The 18,056-nt window shown below is 48.7% G+C and overlaps 8 protein-coding genes across 8 annotated transcripts; 3 read left to right on the top strand and 5 right to left on the bottom strand.

Moving 5' to 3' along the window:
* Positions 1-529: 529 nt before the first annotated feature.
* On the bottom strand, positions 530-3,048 carry ASPGLDRAFT_23249 (uncharacterized protein; the record flags this gene model as incomplete). Its single annotated transcript, XM_022543262.1, has 4 exons — positions 530-1,252; positions 1,308-1,412; positions 1,463-2,904; positions 2,973-3,048. 4 exons carry the CDS (start codon positions 3,046-3,048, stop codon positions 530-532), a joined length of 2,346 nt encoding a protein of 781 aa, XP_022403904.1.
* A 1,382-nt stretch (positions 3,049-4,430) lies between these two features.
* ASPGLDRAFT_72499 (uncharacterized protein) lies at positions 4,431-5,765 on the top strand (the record flags this gene model as incomplete). The annotated part of the gene is made up of 4 exons (XM_022549616.1): positions 4,431-4,715; positions 4,806-4,914; positions 5,093-5,289; positions 5,344-5,765. The coding sequence occupies 4 exons, from the start codon at positions 4,431-4,433 to the stop codon at positions 5,734-5,736; spliced, it is 984 nt and encodes a 327-aa protein (XP_022403903.1). The 3' UTR covers positions 5,737-5,765.
* A 127-nt stretch (positions 5,766-5,892) lies between these two features.
* Positions 5,893-7,666, bottom strand: ASPGLDRAFT_1143529 (uncharacterized protein). Its single transcript, XM_022539624.1, has 2 exons — positions 7,085-7,666; positions 5,893-7,036 (listed from the first exon to the last, which is right to left on the bottom strand). The coding sequence occupies exons 1-2, from the start codon at positions 7,358-7,360 to the stop codon at positions 6,032-6,034; spliced, it is 1,281 nt and encodes a 426-aa protein (XP_022403902.1). The 5' UTR covers positions 7,361-7,666; the 3' UTR covers positions 5,893-6,031.
* A 1,220-nt stretch (positions 7,667-8,886) lies between these two features.
* Positions 8,887-10,485, top strand: ASPGLDRAFT_23245 (putative UV excision repair protein (RadW); the record flags this gene model as incomplete). The annotated part of the gene is made up of 7 exons (XM_022543261.1): positions 8,887-8,904; positions 8,973-9,020; positions 9,096-9,168; positions 9,276-9,355; positions 9,426-9,758; positions 9,823-10,308; positions 10,369-10,485. The coding sequence occupies 7 exons, from the start codon at positions 8,887-8,889 to the stop codon at positions 10,483-10,485; spliced, it is 1,155 nt and encodes a 384-aa protein (XP_022403901.1).
* Positions 10,486-11,003: 518 nt separating this feature from the next.
* Positions 11,004-12,929, bottom strand: smp3 (glycosylphosphatidylinositol-alpha 1,2 mannosyltransferase smp3; the record flags this gene model as incomplete). Its single annotated transcript, XM_022540149.1, has 4 exons — positions 11,004-11,997; positions 12,051-12,178; positions 12,228-12,610; positions 12,821-12,929. 4 exons carry the CDS (start codon positions 12,927-12,929, stop codon positions 11,004-11,006), a joined length of 1,614 nt encoding a protein of 537 aa, XP_022403900.1.
* A 411-nt stretch (positions 12,930-13,340) lies between these two features.
* skpA (SCF ubiquitin ligase subunit skpA) lies at positions 13,341-14,946 on the top strand. The gene is made up of 6 exons (XM_022545872.1): positions 13,341-13,572; positions 13,731-13,835; positions 13,907-13,992; positions 14,050-14,217; positions 14,279-14,448; positions 14,509-14,946. Exons 2-6 carry the CDS (start codon positions 13,781-13,783, stop codon positions 14,513-14,515), a joined length of 486 nt encoding a protein of 161 aa, XP_022403899.1. The 5' UTR covers positions 13,341-13,572; positions 13,731-13,780; the 3' UTR covers positions 14,516-14,946.
* A 401-nt stretch (positions 14,947-15,347) lies between these two features.
* Positions 15,348-15,772, bottom strand: ASPGLDRAFT_64458 (60S ribosomal protein eL39; the record flags this gene model as incomplete). Its single annotated transcript, XM_022548778.1, has 3 exons — positions 15,348-15,396; positions 15,561-15,661; positions 15,767-15,772. 3 exons carry the CDS (start codon positions 15,770-15,772, stop codon positions 15,348-15,350), a joined length of 156 nt encoding a protein of 51 aa, XP_022403898.1.
* Positions 15,773-16,821: 1,049 nt separating this feature from the next.
* Positions 16,822-17,598, bottom strand: ASPGLDRAFT_23242 (uncharacterized protein; the record flags this gene model as incomplete). Its single annotated transcript, XM_022543260.1, has 1 exon — positions 16,822-17,598. One exon carries the CDS (start codon positions 17,596-17,598, stop codon positions 16,822-16,824), a length of 777 nt encoding a protein of 258 aa, XP_022403897.1.
* Positions 17,599-18,056: the final 458 nt, after the last annotated feature.

Below are 18,056 nucleotides of genomic sequence, written 5' to 3'. Positions count from 1 at the left end.
CAGGAAGACAAGTCAGATGAGTCATTCGGAGTCATTGATGGAGACAAACAATTGAGTCACTACGACTATGGAGTCCTCTGTACTGGTATTTGCAATCCATTAAAGAGTAATGTACACAGGCTGACAATGCGAGCACAACAATAACAACAATCATACAGGACCGTTCCGGCTCCAGAAAAGAAAAAGAAAACAAAAGAAGGGTAGCCAATCACTAGACATGGGCTCGATATGCACACAAAACAAAAAAGAAAGTGCCAAAGAACGCCTAGCCAAGTCCCAGTAATACAAATGTAGTAGATCGGAAATATCAACTGGAAAGAGAGAATAGCAAAAGGTCCACCCCGGACGGATCGTGGTACTCGTGATTTTGAAAGAGAACGGAATGGATGAAGTCAATTGGAACAAGGAGGCTGATGGGACGAGGTATCCGATTTCAAATCCTGTTCCGTCCGTTGTTAGCACCACGCCATGACTTGTAGCATGTCAGGCTTACCCTCGACCCTAAGCGCACTGTTTAAGCGCAAGTCCCCTAATATGGAGGATGAGGTCCCGATGGGTGATGCGGAGGCGGGAAATAAAGCGGACTACTCTGCAGAAAGCCCGGGGGTGGGGGTCGTTGAAAGTTAGACCCTGGAGGAGGCGGAAGCTGAGGAGGCCCGCCGCCAGGAACAAAAGGGTCCGGAAGACCCAATTGTTCATTGATCGACGGAATCTGCTGACCAGCTGGCAAGAGGGGACGGGGTTGTTGCCGCGCCGGCCCCGGTTGCGGCGGTGGGGGATGGCGTCCCGGTCGTGGTAGCATGTAGGGCCGTGGATCCGCCATTGGTTGTGGGAGGAGCGTACGAAGCATGGATGGCCGCGGGGTCCTAATTGGGGCCTCGCTAGAAGCCACATCGGCGAGTGCGGACAAAGCCACAGCCGGCATCTCGGGCGCGGTTTGAGCAGGAGCAGAGATTTCAGGTGTGGGTTGGTTGGCGACAGCATTAGTCGCCTCCAGCAACATCTCCAATGTTCCATATGCTGGTTGATTAGTAGCTCCCGGTCCATGGGTCTCCCGCATCTCCTTCATCTGTGGGTCGATATCTTCGCCTAGTCTTACGCGTTGAATGAACTGCTCCCATCCCGTGTCGGCTCGTTCGTAAGCTGCCGCTCCAGCAGGTTCTCTCACGTGGTTTGAATTGAAACCCCGTATGAACTCCCTGGCGGGGGGAGCGACTGGCCTCTTGTACTGCTCTGTTTCTGAACCATCCGTCTAGAGGCGCCATTAGCATGTCATAACACCTTAACAGACTATACAAGAGGCCTACCTCCGTGTGTTCGTCATCTTCTGCAGCACGACGGCCCTCCACAAAAGCCATGTAATCACCTTGCGCGGCAAGAAAATGCTCCTCCTGAATATTGCGGGCAGATGCCTATCATCGTTAGTCCTCGTAAATATCACACATAGCATTGCCCAGCTTACGCGAAACTTTTGCTCAAGGCGATCTTGTTCAGAGGCGAACAAGATATTCTCCTGCTCGACTCGGAATTCATATTCGTGACGCAAAATGTCTTGCCTTTTCTGGCGGTATGCTGTCAGAATCGCTTCGAGCTTTTCAAACTCGGGCACCTTCTGATGAGCATTCTTGTCGCGAGCCAGTTGATTTTCTGTTCGAACGGCCATCACATGCAAAGCCAATCTCTGTGCGGCTGCCACTTTCTTGAACGCGCGGTCCAGCTCCAACTTGCGGTCCAGTAACTTCCGCGCGGCGGCAAAGGGGGATGGAGAGCGTTCAGGCCTTAACTCCGGACTTTCCATTTGTCGGTCACGTCCTGCGGCTGCTGCGGCTGCAGCACGGCGAGCAGCTGGCCCCTTGCCCTTTGGACGACCTTTGCCCTTGGCCCGACCCCTAGCAATGCGCGCTGCTTGGCGCCCTTTGACGGTTGTTGGTCTGGCAGTGGACCTCACTCCATTTGAAATGACAGATTCCTCAACATCGGTAATCTGACGCGATTCGTCGTCCACTCTAGATTCCTCCGTAGCGTTCGCGGGAGACGGTGAATCATGTTTCTCTGCCGTGCCATTTTGTAGTTGCTGTTCCAATGCGCGGTCTAGATCAGCTTCTTCAAGCTTAGGCTTCTTGTCTGAAGCTGTTGGAGACACATCTGCTAATCCATTTACAGCATTGACTTCCGCTTCTGGGGAATTGTGCTCCTTTTGAGATGGGCTGGGCGACGACGGTGGTATCTCTTGCTGCGCATTAGTCGATGCGCCATCGTTGTTTAGACTGGCGTCGGGTGTTTCTTCGGCGGAATTCCATTCGGTTTTTGGGTCCTCCGGAGCATCTGTGTCTCCAATCTTGGATTCTTTGGAGATGTCCGCCTCGTCAGGGGACGGAGATTTTGTGATAGCTGCAGTAGCAGCATCGTCTTTATCTTCAGCCTTGGTTCTGCTACTCGAAGTCTTCGTTGGACTAGGCTCTAAAGGCTTTCCTTCCACAGCTTCATCAAAAGAGGCATGTGGGTTGGGGCCCAGGGCCCTGATTCTGGCGGACTGCCTCGTGGTTCGAGGGGTTTCCTCAGCCACCGAGCCACGCTTCATGCGCTTCATCCGGGGAGTTTCAGGGACCTGGGAAGGACCAGAAGCAACTGGTTCCGGCTGCTGCGAAGATGAGAGAGCTGTGGCTCGTCCTCGAGAAGTACGAGTCTCGCGTGCATTAATTGGATTAGCATTGGCATTATTTGTCAGCGCACCACGAGTGTTTAGTTTGACGATGCGTGACCGACGAGCGGGAGTGTTGCTGTTATTGCTATTACTGGTTGAAGAGGTAGTAGTGCTGTTGTTATGGTTCCTGTCATTGCCACGCGGATCGCGATTTGCCTGCGAAGCCGCGCTTCTTCTGGTGACGCGAACATTTTGAGCATCTACTGAAGATTAGCATTGTATACATGTATTGACGAAAGAGAAATAAAAATTGGAAAGGGAATGTTACTGTTTGCGGATTGTGAAGCCCCTTCGGAAGCAGCTGGAGCATGAGCGGTGTCAAGCTTCCGCTTGGCACCTGCCATTGCGATGCTGAGAATAAGGATTAGCCGGTGTTCGCGGAGGTTATTTATGAGGATAATTAAGAAAGAAAGATAGAGAAAGAAAAGACAAAAACACGAGATGAGAGAGAGGAAGTAATCAACGGGAATAGAGAGTGAACAGAAGTCACGAGACCGGGGTGAAAGAAGATGTAGTAAAAGCCAGTGTAGTATACACACGGCAGGCCGGACTTGGTAAGAGGAGATGACAAACACAATGACACAAATCAATGCAATATAGGGAGTTGGCGAGGTTTATAGACACGCAGTAAGAAATAATCAGAAAAGAGCCAGGAAGAACGCATTGAGGGGATTGAGAAGTTAACAGAGGGAGACATACAGAGAGTAATGAAAACGGAAAACAGGGAGAAAAGAGAAGAAAAAGCAATGGAGAAGAGACTCAATCATACAAAATAGATTCAAGCGAACGATAGCAAAGGGGAGAAGAGAAGGGAATGAAGAGAAAAGGTTGGGATGCTATGCGACGAAAAGATGTACAGCGCCGAGTAGAGAATAGAAACGCGCGTGCAAAAGGGGGATGAGCAGCAAATACAATGGAAATAGAGAAAGAGAGAAGAGTACAAGAAAGTATACTATAAAATAAAAGCAAGGAACTCACCTAGGATTGTATAGGGACGCTTTTAAAAGAGACAATGAATGAAGGCGAAGTACAGTAGAAGTCCGCGAAATAAGAAAAGACTCGAGCCAAGTAAAAAACGAGGTTCGGCCAAGTGGATCAGCCGCCGTCAGTAACGCCGCAGTAGAAAAGAGTATAATATGTGAAATAGAAAGAGGGATATAAAAGAAGCAAGAAATAAAAATGTAAAGAAGAGGAGTAAAAATAAAAAACAGAGTAGGGAAATGAAGGTTAGCGTCAATGTGGTGGAGTCGTGTCGTTCATCCGGAACAGTAGTAGTAACAGTAGTTGAGCAATGTTTGCATGGACAACATCGCATCACAGATCTGTCTAATTTTTTGCGTGTTAAAATATTATTATAATTTGTACACTCGAGTATTCTCTCAACTCAATCATCCATACTATTCTGAGGCAATCCAGCTTTTTTCATTGGACATCTGACTACCAGGTTCTAGTATACCCCTGTACAAATGTGCATATGCGCCAGCCACCAAACAAAGAATGGGCATCAATACTCGAGAATAATAATCTTGGTTAGTCAGTAGTATCTCCATCTTTCATCGCAGCATATTCCCTTAACCTATCCTCCTCCCCCCCCCCCTATCGTCCAACCGCCACTATGAGAATGGAATATGATGATGTCGCTTGGGAACAAAGCGACAAAGTATTCAATCATTTTAAGAGGAAGGAGGTTACCAAGCCCCATGTGCTTCTAGCAGTCACAAATTTCATGGCACGCTACCGACCCGAGAGTCGACCCGTTGACCATGCTCGGATAGAAGGTGTGGGAGCGTTCAACCTGTGTTTCTGGATGATCTTTGAAGATGGATTCTCTTCTCTCCTACGCTTTCCTGGTCCTGGTAGGGTGATGTTTCCCGAGGAAAAGGTGCGAAATGAGGTTGCGGTTATAACCTTCCTGAAACAAAACACGAAGATCCCTGTGCCCACCGTTATTCACTATGGCATGGGCGATGAGAGTCCTGCGGGACTAGGTCCGTTTATTCTTATGGAGTATGTGGAGCATGCGTGCCATCTGACAGCCCAACTAAGAGCCCCTGGATATTAACGGGGCGAACTCCCATTCCTGAATCTGGATATTGAAGAGGAGAAACTCGAGTTTTTCTACGGTCAGGTAGCTGATATTCTACTGAAGCTCTCCAAGCCATCTTTTGAGAAGATAGGCTCGCTAGCCAGAGATACAAATGGCGACTGGAGTATCAATCACCGGCCATGAACCATGAACATGAACGAGCTCGTTCAGCTGGGGAACTTCCCTCCCAAATTGCTCCCACAATTGACCTTCGCCACTGCTTCATCGTACTATCAAAGTTTGGCCAGGACAGAGTGCATTCATTTGGCAACCCAACGGAATGACGCTTTTGATTCAGAAAGAGGACTGTCGCTCCAAGTACGTTGCCAGAATGTTATTCTACAAACTGGCAGAAGAGTCCTGTCTTCAAAATCCTACTACGTTTGACTCTGGCCCATTCAAGCTTTTTTGCGATGACCTCCGCCCTACCAACATTCTCCTCGATGATAACATGAAAATAGCCGCAGTGATTGACTGGGAATTCACATACGCCGCCCCTGTAGAATTCACCTATAGCCCACCCTGGTGACTACTATTGGACATACCCGAAGAGTGGCCACGCGAAATATCAGATTGGATAAAAACCTATCAGCCACGTCTCGATACCTTTCTTCGGGTGCTCAAGTGCCAGGAAGATATTGCTATCGCTGCCGGTAACTTGATGGAGGAGCAGCGGCTTTCTGGAAAACTGCGGGAAAGTTGGGATTGCGATAATTTCTGTGTCAACTATGGCGTGCGCAAGAGCTGGGCCTTTGATTCTGTGTGGCCAATGATGGATGCAAAGTTCTTTGGTGGTGATACAGCCCTAGACCAACGCGACTCACTGCTCTATAGTGAGGAGAAAATGGGGTTACTTGATAACGCGGACAGGGAGGCAATGGAGCCTTTTATTTGGAAGAAGTTGGAAGATAGCAAGGAGCGGGTTCTAGATGGTTGGGATGCGTAGTGATTACTTGACCGATTGTGTTGTTTAGCTACTGGCAAAGCAGCAACAGCTCTATGAACTAAACTATATAGATGCCCTTATTCATTTCAATAAGTTCTATTTGATTTACATAAATATTCACTTGAGCTTACTACAAGCATCAAATGATGTATGATGATTAGTTATGGATATTTTTGTATTACTTCCTATACCAGAGTCGCTATATATTCAGTGAATAAAATCATGCCCATTATCCAACTCCTTGCTCAAAAGACGAAACACATAGGAAAGCAAATAAGCAACAAAGGAAATTAAATCAACCCTCAAGAGGCGATTCGTTCAGATCATATTTCTTCTCATACTGCAACATACTCTTCCGCAGATCTCCCGCCATGATAATCCCCGGCATGGGTTTTGATTTTGATGAGGAAAGGGATGGTGGACAGGAAGAAGACAACTCGCCCTCCTCAGCCGTGCTCATCCTCTCCAATAACAATGGTGAGCGAGAACGCCCGTTATTGCTTACCCGCAGCGAGTTGGATGATCGTACGCGGCTCAGTGTCCTTGCAGAGATGGTCGTCCCGGCCACAGGTGATGCTTTGACCATCGTCCCTGGCATTGGTGTCGGGGGTGGTGATGGGCTATCGGAGCGGAAGAGTGGATGAATGTTCTTCTCGTTGGGAGGGAGAATAAGTTTTGGGAGATATGGTCTCATGCTGGTTGTCGCGATAGACTCTAGGTTGGCCGAGGGCTCTGTGGGTGAGGGTGGAGATGGGAGGATCAAGAGACTATCCATGGACTTCACATCTGAGTCAGTCCGTTCTGGTGCTGGATTGGAAGTAGAGGCAGTAGTAGTGGTGGTGGATTGATGTTCTTGGTCAGCCACGCTACAGGTGTCACGACCCTCAGAAACATCAGGCTTGGAAGGCGACGACATAACTCCTGCATGCAGATCGATCGAGTCGTGCTTTGAGTCCTGCTGGAAGAGTGTCTTGCCTGAATACCGACTAGATACGCGCGTGGCCACGTTCGACACGTGTGGCCGCACAGGCGCCAGTCCATCAGTGCTCGTCTTAGGATTGAGGGACAGAGACGGTCGGTTGAATTCAACTGTAATCGAGGGCGATGGTGAGTCCGAGCGCTCTTGTATTCTTTCATCCGAATGAAGTTCATCTAGCCTCTCGAGCTCATGGGACAGCGGACGCGGCCAACTGTGGGTATTCTCCTCATCTTGTTGCCTTGCCCTGGGTACTAGAAGAAATCCGCAAAAGAGAGCTTGCGCAATGACTGAAAAGGCCCAAAAGATATTGCGAGTAATGAACTGTGCCTGGGCCGGCGCCGTCGTCAAGCTCTTTGCGATTATTCCGGCTGTGGTACCTGCCGCAAGGAGGAGGTAGGCAACAACTAGGATGTGAACAGTGTGTTGCCAGGTTCCCCACGGCCCAGCTTTTGTTTTGGTTTGGGGATGTCGTGTTTGGAGCACGAGCAGTAGGGCCAGCACAACGCAGCCAACTGCGCTGAGACCGAGAACGGCCGACTCAAGAGAGGAACTAGACCAGGCGTAGCATATGCTGTCAAGGATGGTAGTGATAACTGTAAGGGAAATGGCAGTGCCTCCTAAGGAGTAGGCCACGGTGGTATGCATATTGGTAGGATAATTTGGATATGGTTTGTTTTTCTAACGGTTTATCGTATGGGTATGTGTATAATGGGTATCCAAAAAGGCAAAACAAGAAGCCAAACCGATAAAAACGCTTAAGTAAAAAGTCATAAAGGCTGAGGGCATGTACAAACAAGAGTCATAACCGTAACGATTGATGTAAAGAGGGGTGAATGTGTAGTAGGACCGGAATTGCAACGGAAACTGCCAACAATTAATACTTCGCATGGTTTCCAATTTTGCCTGAATAAAATACATCTACCTGAAAAGAGTGGACTCAGTGGAAACGGGGAAAGGGTTCCGCGACACCATCCATGTGAGATGCATGAGATCGTTGGATGATAGATGGCAATCGTCCCGGACCGATCAGGGCAGCGTCCGGGATCATCATCCGGATCTTGATCCATCCTTCCATTACACTGGTCAGAGTTTATAGCAATTGCTGTCGTGTGGACAAGACAGCCTGTATAACGATTAGGACTGAATGCTGTGCGACTTCAATTGTGCTTCACTTCCAATCATAATCCCGCACAATGGCCGTATCCATTTCCACTTGGGCTGCCTCGAGGCATCGCGACTCATGTGAATCTCAGATTGATGAGAGCCCAAGGGCCAGGGGGCGCTGGTATCATCCCCCAGTTCCATAAGCTCCGATCAGAACCAGGCAGTACTTGCATGGAACACATCACGAACACGGCAATTTGTCAAGTTTTCAATCCTATTTATCTTCTGTATGATCTTCGGAATCCGATAAATCGATCCAGCACTAGTGAATCAGGACAGAAGTACCTTATCTGTTCCATGGCAGTGGTTTAGCTGGTAGGATGAGTCCAGTGGCCGATGTGATGCATCATAGGGGAATTGGCGATAGAAGTGAAGAATCCGGAGAGGACCGATAGACCGGAACGAACCAAATACACACGCAGGTACACGGACAGAGTCAAGGTAAGGCATTGACGTGCAAAAGAAACATCTGCACACAATGGGTTAGTCTGTTGATTCCCAGTGATAGATATGTTGTCAGAGTATACAGAGAGCGATGCGCTGTGCAGCCCGAATCTCTCTCTCTCTTCGAGTGTTGCTATGTCCTTAATCTAGACCATCGATCTGACTCGGTTAGGCTATATTAAATATTCGTTTCCATATTAAATATATTAGAAGGAATATATATGTACGGGGACTCCGTGCTCGTAGGGATAGTTAACTAGTTAGTTAGTTAAATAATTGATTATCTAAATTGTGGCGCGGCTTAGCGAAGTGTGGCTGGTGCAGTCACCGCCCTTGTTTCTGCCAGCGTCATATCCATTCGTTCATCATCGTCTTTTGCGGCTGCTTCTTTTCCGTTTCTTGTTATTGCACCAGTTTTTGTCCGTTGAAGAATCTTCTCGACTGGTCATTTCTCGTCGGCTTATTGCCTTTATTCTCATTTCTCCCTGCCCTTCGTTGCTTTTCCCATCGTTCATCCTCCGTCTGCCTTTCCAACCCCTCCTCTTTCTGTTGGTGGCGCAAAGATGAAGCTCACCTTCAAGGTCCGTCCATCTTCGCTTTTCTTTCGCCCTGCGACATATCACTGACCCTGAATCTTTCGTGTCTACAGGATTTGAAACAACAAAAGTTCACCATCGATGCTGAGTCATCGGAGACGGTAAGTTTTGATGTTCTCTTGTAGCTCAGCCAGCATCCAGTCATTGCGGGGCTAAAATGAGATTGTTACTATCAGGTCGGACAAGTCAAGGAGAAGATTTCTACGGAAAAAGGATGGGAGGTTCCTCAGTTGAAGCTCATCTATTCCGGTACGTCGAGCAATGTTCCCTTTTCACGCGAGATTCATTTTTCACTCCTCCGTGTTTTTTGGGCAACGTGGGCTCAAGTCTAGGCCAGCCGCTGATTTCAGCTACAGGAAAGATCCTTCAAGATGACAAGACCGTCGAATCATATAACATCGAGGAAAAGGGTTTTATAGTGTGCATGGTGTCTAAGGTAACCATTCTTTCAATTCTTTTACTGTTTCAGATTGTTGAATGGAAAATTGACTCTACGGCTTCTACAGCCCAAGACCGCTCCTTCCTCCTCCGCCGTTTCTTCTCAAGCACCATCAACCCCTGCGAGAGCACCCGCTTCAACGCCAGCTGCACCAGCTGCCCCCGCGCCGTCGGCAGCCACCTCGACCCCGGCGGTCCCTGCGACCCCTTCTCCTGCCGGAGCTCCCCCGGCGCCAGCCGATACCCCGGCCCTCAATGACCCGTCTGCCCTGCTCAGCGGTTCGCAGAGTGAACCTGTTATTGCTCAGATGGAGAGCATGGGTTTCGCCAGAGAAGACATTACTCGTGCAATGAGAGCCGCCTTTTTCAACCCTGATCGTGCGATTGAATATCTGTTGAGCGTATGTTTTCACTGCTTCCCACCGCCCTTCTCCTTACGCGCTTCAAGCTAATTATCATAAAAAGGGTATCCCAGAGAACATTCAAGAGGAACAACAACAATCCGCTGCGGCCGCCCGTGCCGCCCAGGAACCTGCCGGTGAAACCCCCTCCGCCCCCGCTGCCCCTTCTGGCGAAGACGAGCCCGTCAACCTGTTTGAAGCCGCAGCCCAGGCTGGTAACGAAGGCACACGTGGATCGCGTGCCGGTGGTGCTGGTACTGGTACTGGTGCTGGTGCTGGTGCTGGTGCTGGTGGCGAAGCGCTTCCGAACCTCGATTTCCTTCGTAACAACCCTCATTTCCAACAACTGCGTCAGCTTGTTCAACAGCAGCCTCAGATGCTCGAGCCCATTCTTCAGCAGGTCGCCGCTGGTAACCCTCAGATCGCGCAACTCATTGGCCAAAACGAAGAGCAATTCCTCCAGCTGTTGAGTGAAGACGGTGAAGACGTGCTTCCTCCTGGTACACAGACGATCAGTGTTACGGAAGAGGAGAGAGATGCTATTGAGCGCGTACGTGCATTCCATCGTTTTCCTTTCACCTTGGTTTTTACACGCTGACAAGTTTTCTAGCTTTGCCGTCTTGGCTTCGAGCGGGATCTGGTCATCCAAGCCTACTTTGCTTGCGACAAAAACGAAGAGCTTGCCGCCAACTACTTGTTCGAGAACCCCGACGACCCTGAACTATAATTTCCCCATCTCTTGATGAGGAAGTTGTTGACAAACTTTCCGTTCTTTTCTTCTCCTGTCTCTTCGTAACGACTACCTTTCATGTATGATTCAGAATTCAATGCCTTCTTATTTCTTTTTTTACGGCTGTCCTGTTTATTGGGCCACGGCACAGCTTGGCGTCTTCGAAATCCCACATTCGATGAGTTGACTAGCGTGTTTTCTGCTACTACTATTTAGCCCAATATGTAGTGTTGATTCCAATATGTTTAATGCTCTTCTTACTGACTGTTATCCTATTCTTTCTATTTCTTTGAAGTAAAAGTCTACAACCGTCACACGAGGCTGATTGTTTGTCATGGTCATGAGGGGTTGCTATGCATGTTTCCCGCATGCAGTATGCATATATTCCGAACCCATCAACCAACCAAATATATGTCCAGTTTATATTTAAATCTAAATAACATATGGTGTATCTGTAATTTGTCCACTCTGACAAAGAAAAGAGAAGAAAAGAAACTTGCTAGTCTGGTCCTTTATCAACACCGCCGTCTAGCCGCCCAAACACCCAGCCCACGTCTACCCACGACACGAGATAACGTAGGAATCACACCATCATCACCAAAGTCCAGGTCATCGAGGTTGAGATGGTTCTCGTAGTACCACAGTTCGTGGAGCTCGATATCCTCCTCTTCTTCATTGGACTGAGGAGTAGAAGTAGGTATGTAGCGATCGAGGAAGGTGGCTGATTTTGGCGCAACCACATAGATTCCCTTATCCTTGTCTAGGTTGTTCGCATCGACTGAGCATGTAGGGAGGGCATGGTTAAGGTGATTGATTAGTTCCCCGCCGGGAATACCCATTAGGTCATTTGTGGTGATGTCGAGGGACTCGCCTAGCAACCATCGCGGAGGGGAGTAGGTTTTCCACCAGAAGACGGTAGCAGCTCCAGCGTCTTGTCCTGCACGGTGGTCCGCGATAATGCCGGGAATGGCGAGCTGAGTCGGTATCACGCCGCCCTGGTGGTAGATGCCCATGAGGACAGCCATGGCGACATTGAAGATAACCCAAGCTCCCTGCAGAAGCACGGATTGCTTCCGGGTACTTTGCATATGGAAACAGCTGAGGAGTAATGGAACGCAGGGGATCAAAAAGCGCGGTTCCTGGTGCGGGAAGACAGAGAGGAGGATCGTGGCGGAGATGGCAGATGCAGCGCGCATGTTCTTCACCCATGAGGGGATGGCTAACGGTCGTTTGTGATTGCCGGTGAACAGCGACGCGATCATCATGATATAGGCGGGGCCTAGGAGTTGGGGGAAATTGGCGAGGAAGTGTTGGTAGTGCGGGTGGAGGCCATGGTGGACTAGGTTTGAGGCGTCGGAGTTGTAAAGGAAGTTGTTGAGAGGGGTAATGATGGGGGAGCGTAGGGCTTCGAGGAGGGATGCGGAGGGTTTGTAGAAGATTGTGTCGCTGAGGATTGCGATGAAAGCGAAGAACAGTCCGGAGAGGGTGAAGGAGAGGATGGAGAGTGGTCTGTTGTGGGTCAGTGGGAAGACGCAAGAGAAGATATGGACGCAGGTACTGACTTGCGCTGAAAATGCGGCAACAGCAGGAGTCCCGGAAGGACGAGGAAGGCCGGGAAAGTGATGCGATTAAAGACGCCAGCTACAGCGATGAATGCGAGCACGGCGCAGGAGAAATGCGAAGAGCGTCGCTGCATAGATTAGTCGACTGAGCGTCGCCAGGTATTTGCGAGTACCAACCTTGTTCTCAATGATGCGCCGGATCAAGACCAGTCCCCAGGCGACCAGCAGAGTCTCGATCGAATTGGAAAATGTATGCGTTTGATAGGTCCAGGTGACATACGAGGAGGCCACCAGCACGATGGTTGCGCGCCGATGCCGCGGAGACGGTACGAATTCATAGATTGCCCAATCTTCCAGTACAAAGGTCAACAAGAACATGACACCTCGAATGACATTATAAACCAGCTCTGGGGGCGGGTTCCCCGTTCCCATCTCCGAGTAGAACCATTTCAGCAGGCTCATAGGCACATCGTAGACGGGCCATAGCGGGAAGACGCTGCGAATGGGGTGATCGGAGGTGAATTCCCATGGTCGTATGGAAGGATAGAAGAAGTTGCGACCTATTTCGGAATTGGATTAGCTGCTATAAATGCCAATGCCTCGGTACATGAAGTATGGTATCCTCTTTTGACGGCGCAGATCGAGCCTCATCCTTGGGATCAGGGGGGGGGAGATCTCGGGGAGGGGCATATATAGAAGGATCGCATGTCGCGCATTGGCACAATCGGAGAATATTGATCATCCTGAGGCCCAGGAGCAAAAGAACCAACCTGCAAAGATCTCCGGACCCTGAAAGTTCTCGTCCGGATGGAGATAACTGGGTGACAGCGCAAAGTAAACACGGATCACCAGTAGAAGCAAATAGGTTCGCCTCCACATGACTCAGATAGCTATTTGGGGACTTATTGCATGCCAGGCAGAAGCGAATACTAAAAGGGATCGATAGAATCAATATTAGGAGTATTAATATGTATAATAAGACAGCGACAAGAGTTGAAAAGGGATTAAATAAATGTATCGAGTTCCCCCCGAAAAAGTATAAATGCTGAGGCGAGACGCGTCGGAGGGGATGAGAAGTGATATCACTGGCTATGGAAGAGAAAAGGAATATTAGCCAGTAGTAAAGCACTTCTACATATGGAGTCGTACTCCAGATATAAAGTATACTGCTATATATCTACATGGTACTTTAGTCACCAACTACTTGTAATACTAGTCAGCCAATAGTCACTCAATCATGCCTAAAAGAGCTCCAAATAAAGATGCTTGACTCTCACTTAAATCCATGTTTCTTTTGATACATACTGAATTCTGCCTTGCTGGCGCCTTGTAATACAAACAAATACCAGGCAAATGCACCCTTTCCGCCTTCAGCCTCCGATTCACTAGTAATCTATTACCACCCATTACGGTAATCCAGCTCTTTCACTGTCTCCGTCGACATTGTGACTCTCTCTTTCTTCAACTCTCTGTCGGATTCCTTCATTTCTCAAATAAGGTTGTTTTACCATATAAACGACAGGTTTGTTCCCGCTGCTCTTATCCCTCTGCTCATCTCTTCCATCACTTTTCTCGAATTTGAAGCTTGTCAGTACAAGTGACTCCTTCCCCGCCTTTAAACGCCTCTACTTGTTGTCATCCAACCACGCATTTACTGAGTCTGACCCTGTCTTTTTCCAGAAACCCTCTAAAGAACCTCTAAAGAACCTCTAAAGAACATACCTATCAAAATGACTACATCCACCATCACTCTCACCAGCTCCGACGGCGTTGAGATCAGTGTCGGTAAGTGGTCGATCCAAAGCGCTGCATGCCATACACCATGCACCATGGACTAACCGTTTCTCTCCCTCTAGAGCGCGATGTTGCGGAGCGTTCCATCCTCATCAAGAACATGCTCGAAGACTTGGGCGAGTCGGACGAAGCTATCCCCATTCCCAACGTGCGTCTTCCATATCCCTTGTCGACGGTTGCGGTAATACTGATTTCTATGGTGTAGGTCAACGAGGCAGTTCTGCGCAAGGTGATCGAATGGTGCACCCACCACAAGAGCGACCCTCCCAACACCGGTGACGATGACGACTCCCGCCGCAAGACCACTGACATCGACGAGTGGGACCAGAAGTTCATGCAGGTCGACCAGGAGATGCTTTTCGAGATCATCTTGGTATGTCATACTGGATATCTGTACAGGGAAACGTTCTTGAACTAACAATTTTCTTTCATAGGCCGCCAACTACCTCGATATTAAGGCATTGCTGGACGTTGGCTGCAAGACCGTCGCCAACATGATCAAGGGCAAGTCGCCCGACGAGATCCGCAAGACCTTCAACATCCAGAACGACTTCACTCCCGAGGAAGAAGACCAGATCCGTCGTGAGAACGAGTGGGCTGAAGAGTGAGCTACACTGGTCCGTGAACCATGTCGAATCACTGCTAATTTTGATACTTCCTACAGCCGCTAAATTTCTTTCATCTGCGTGATTATTTGCTATGATATCCTCTGGAATATTGCTAGGAGAACAAATTTAATGATGATGAAACGGGACTAGATCCTTCAATTACACGGCGTTAGGCTTTTTTCAGGTCAGCGGTTTTTCTTCTCTTTAGCTGGCTCTGTTTGCTCTTCATTTCGGGCCCGGATTTCATATTTCACTTGGAATGGATTCAGATTGATCTGCGATAAGCCCAGTAAGACATTCTGTCCACTTGCGTAGCTAGGTCGAGACACCTATTGAACCTTGGTGCTTATTCTACGAAGTACACATGCAGAACAATATCACCGCGCAATGTTCCCGTCATGGACATTTGAATTTTTCATGTCTCAGCTCGTGTACATCATACGTAGGACATGCGAACAAGTCAAGAACCACCAGCATAAAACTCAACCCCGGACGTATATTGTCTCCGTAGTTACTGTTTTCTTTCGAACTTGACAAACGCAAAGCCATCCATCCATCGACCTTTATTCAGTACATGGGTACTTATAGTCCAGATCGCGCGCGGGAAACAAGACGAGATCACGAATTGAGAAACGAAAAAGTTTGAACTTGTCGAGGCTAGAAGTAGATGGATAATTCTTTCAATTCGAACCAGTAACCATAGTCGGCGCGTAACAAGCCGAGCCCATAGACGTAAATTAACATTTTGTCGAGCTAGCCATCAACAACCAGTCATCTTGAACTTTTTTCGCTCTTTTTTTTATTCTTTCAGGAGGAACACATTTGCGGCGTCATGATCGAACGGAAACAGGCATCTCGGTCGGGTGGAAAGGAGGAGGGTGAGATATCGACGAATTTACAGACCGAGACGGGTCTTGCGCCAGTGCCTCCGCTTGGCGTTGTAGCTATGAGAAGAGGATCGTTAGCCTTCTGCCTTTTGTCTCTGCTTGTTTTCAATATCGGTCGTGGTGAGGAGCAAAAAAAAAGAAAAAAAAAACTTGTTGTCGTCGCTCCTGAAAATCGCCAAACGGAATCGACTCAGGTATTTTCGAGGTCAGGGGGTATTTACTTGATGGTGTTGCCGGTCCTCAAACGAATCCACTGAGGGATGGGACGGTTCTGGCGCTGGGCTTTAGCAAGCTTCTGCTTGGTGCGGAAACTCTTGTGGCTCTATACGGATATTTTAGTTAGCAACTTTTCCCCTGGACGAAAATCACAGATAAAATATGCCAAATAAGGGCAAATAGAATTTCTCATAGCAAAAAGGGTACTAACCGGCATCTTGAAGACTTGTCGCGACGGCGAGCTGAAAAGGTATGGTCTGGCGATAAGTGAGGTTGTCGACTCTTTGACGGGCGGTGATTTTTGTGCGGGCAGGGCTTGGTGGGTTCGCTTCGGGGGTCAGGTGATTCGTGTCTGGGGCAGATACGAGATTGACACCTGTAATGTTAGGCATGTATTCTCCGCCCTAGTTAACTAGTTAACTAGTTAGTTACAGTTCCGGTTGGAGGATTTGGCGATGTATTGGGCTAGATATTGACTAATGTCAAAGAAGCAGCCGATGACTGCGGTTAGAATGAGGTCTTTTTTCGGCAGTCTCTTCATGGCTTCTGCTTTGACCAGACCAGATTGTATCTACTGTTGAGCGGTATGGTCTTGTATTTGATCCGTCCATGACTATTCTGTACTATGTATGCGAACGATTCAACTAAAGTGGTGGCTCAAGGGGAGAGACGTGTCTTCAGCTAAGCAAGCATCCAGAGTTCCTCTCTTTGTTCGTGTGCATCACGAACCCTGACTCGGGCGTTTGCTGATCATCGGGAGACAAAGGACTCTGTGCAGGGCTCTAGTATTCTTGACACGCCATGTAGCTCAGTGGATAAGCATAATTTGATTATACAAGTCTCTTTGTTCTTTGCTAAAAACGCGCAGAGGACAAACAAAACTGACCATGATCAGCTGAAATACGAAGCATGGGTCTAAAGCTTCGGCCTCGCAGAAGAAATCCAAGGATTTTGTTCCTCATGACGTAGGATCTTGATTACTAGAGCCGTCGTCAATCCCCGATTGCCAATGCGGACTCCTGTCCTACCCATGCAGCAAAAGTGACCGGCCGGAAACCCTCCGTCCTTCTGCAAAGACAGGAGCAGCTTCAAGTCTTGTCGGTAAACAACTGGAGGCAGACCAATCACTTGACAAGCCAAGACACGCAGCGCAAGGGATACCGGGTGTGTGAGAACGTTGATTCGCTCGAGGAGCGCCTCCCGGATGATATTGGGCCGGTCTTTCAGCCCATTCGCGCCACATTCCATGTACAGCTGAGCTGTGAACTAGAGAAAGGTCTCGGGCGTAGTATAGACCCGATTTCCATAGAGACAGGCTTGGTTCTTGAGACACTGAACCGCCCAGTCTTTCGTCTTGATACGGGGATCGTTGCCGCGGCCGAAGCGGTAGAAGACCCTAAGCATGTTGATGCAGACTTCGGGGGTTGTTCGGGGTCTATCGTCGCAAAAGTCTGCATAATTCCATCCGGACTTTGGTTTGATGCCATTTTTGTCCAGAACCAAATTTACGTTGGTTAGTTTCGAGAGATAGCTCTCCGGAAGAGACAAATAAGCCATGGATGTGGTGTCTGCGTCGGCGGGGAACTCCTTGGTCGTAAAAATGGGGTCCTCACAGAAATAGTTCCATAAACCGCTATTAACATTGGCTTGTGTAGAGAGCTTTGTGTTCTTCCAGTGGCCATTGACCTGAGCAGTAGACGGCCACTTGAGGTCAACAAGGTTCGCATCCCCGGTGATTCCCCAGATGAATAACTGAGCGAAATTATCCTTCAGAGTGATGTCCTGGCCTTCGACAACGCTACGGTGGTTTCCAGCGTTGGCTTTTATGTACACCTCGGCCCTTGCAAGCGGGCCTTGGAACAAATTCTGCAATGTTTGGCAAATGATGCCAACTGAATTCTTGTCGACCACAAGACCATGAATTCCAAAGGATCGCGCGGCACAGATATTCTCAGCCTGGTCATCGACCATGACCACTTGATTGGGACGGCATCCGGTTTCATCAATAACATGCTCGAAGAAGCACAAATCAGGCTTTTGCATGCCAACATGTCCGGACGCAAAAACCGCGCTGAACAGTGACCCAAGGCAGATTCATATTCTGCACGACTTGAAAATGCCCCTGTTCCTGTTAGTGGTGTGTTCAAGCTCGGACTTGCGGCATACTCGACTGATGTTCGACATGACATAGACTTGCAGGTCCGGGTTGGAGCCCTTCAACTCTTGAATAATCTGCGCCAATTGCTCATTCACAGTCAACGACTCTGGCGCCTGTTCAAGGCTCCCCTTGACAAATGAGGCCTTGACGCCGATCACGACGCTGAATTGTTGATATATTTTCAGATTTGCATTCCTGAGTACTAAGTACGCATAACTTACCTCACATACCTGGTCGAGTGAGAGATGGCATCTGTCCAGTGATGCTATGGGGGGTTCCAATCGAGCAGGACACCCCCGGGATCGAGTGATAGAGCTTTTAAATGCGAATTCATAATCTGTCA

Source organism: Aspergillus glaucus (genome assembly GCF_001890805.1).
Source record: "Aspergillus glaucus CBS 516.65 unplaced genomic scaffold ASPGLscaffold_4, whole genome shotgun sequence".
Classification (NCBI taxonomy): domain Eukaryota; kingdom Fungi; phylum Ascomycota; class Eurotiomycetes; order Eurotiales; family Aspergillaceae; genus Aspergillus; species Aspergillus glaucus.
This window is presented reverse-complemented; position numbering and strand designations above follow the sequence as displayed.

Bases quoted from the DNA above. Each gene is read 5' to 3' on its own strand.
- ASPGLDRAFT_1143529 (XM_022539624.1), bottom strand. From the start codon at position 7,360: ATGCATACCACCGTGGCCTACTCCTTAGGAGGCACTGCCATTTCCCTT. The intron at 7,037-7,084 runs GCCGGAATAATC...GCCCAGGCACAG, and splicing joins TCCTTGCGGCAGGTACCACA to TTCATTACTCGCAATATCTT.
- skpA (XM_022545872.1), top strand. From the start codon at position 13,781: ATGACTACATCCACCATCACTCTCACCAGCTCCGACGGCGTTGAGATC. The intron at 13,993-14,049 runs GTGCGTCTTCCA...TCTATGGTGTAG, and splicing joins AAGCTATCCCCATTCCCAAC to GTCAACGAGGCAGTTCTGCG. The intron at 14,218-14,278 runs GTATGTCATACT...TTTCTTTCATAG, and splicing joins TGCTTTTCGAGATCATCTTG to GCCGCCAACTACCTCGATAT.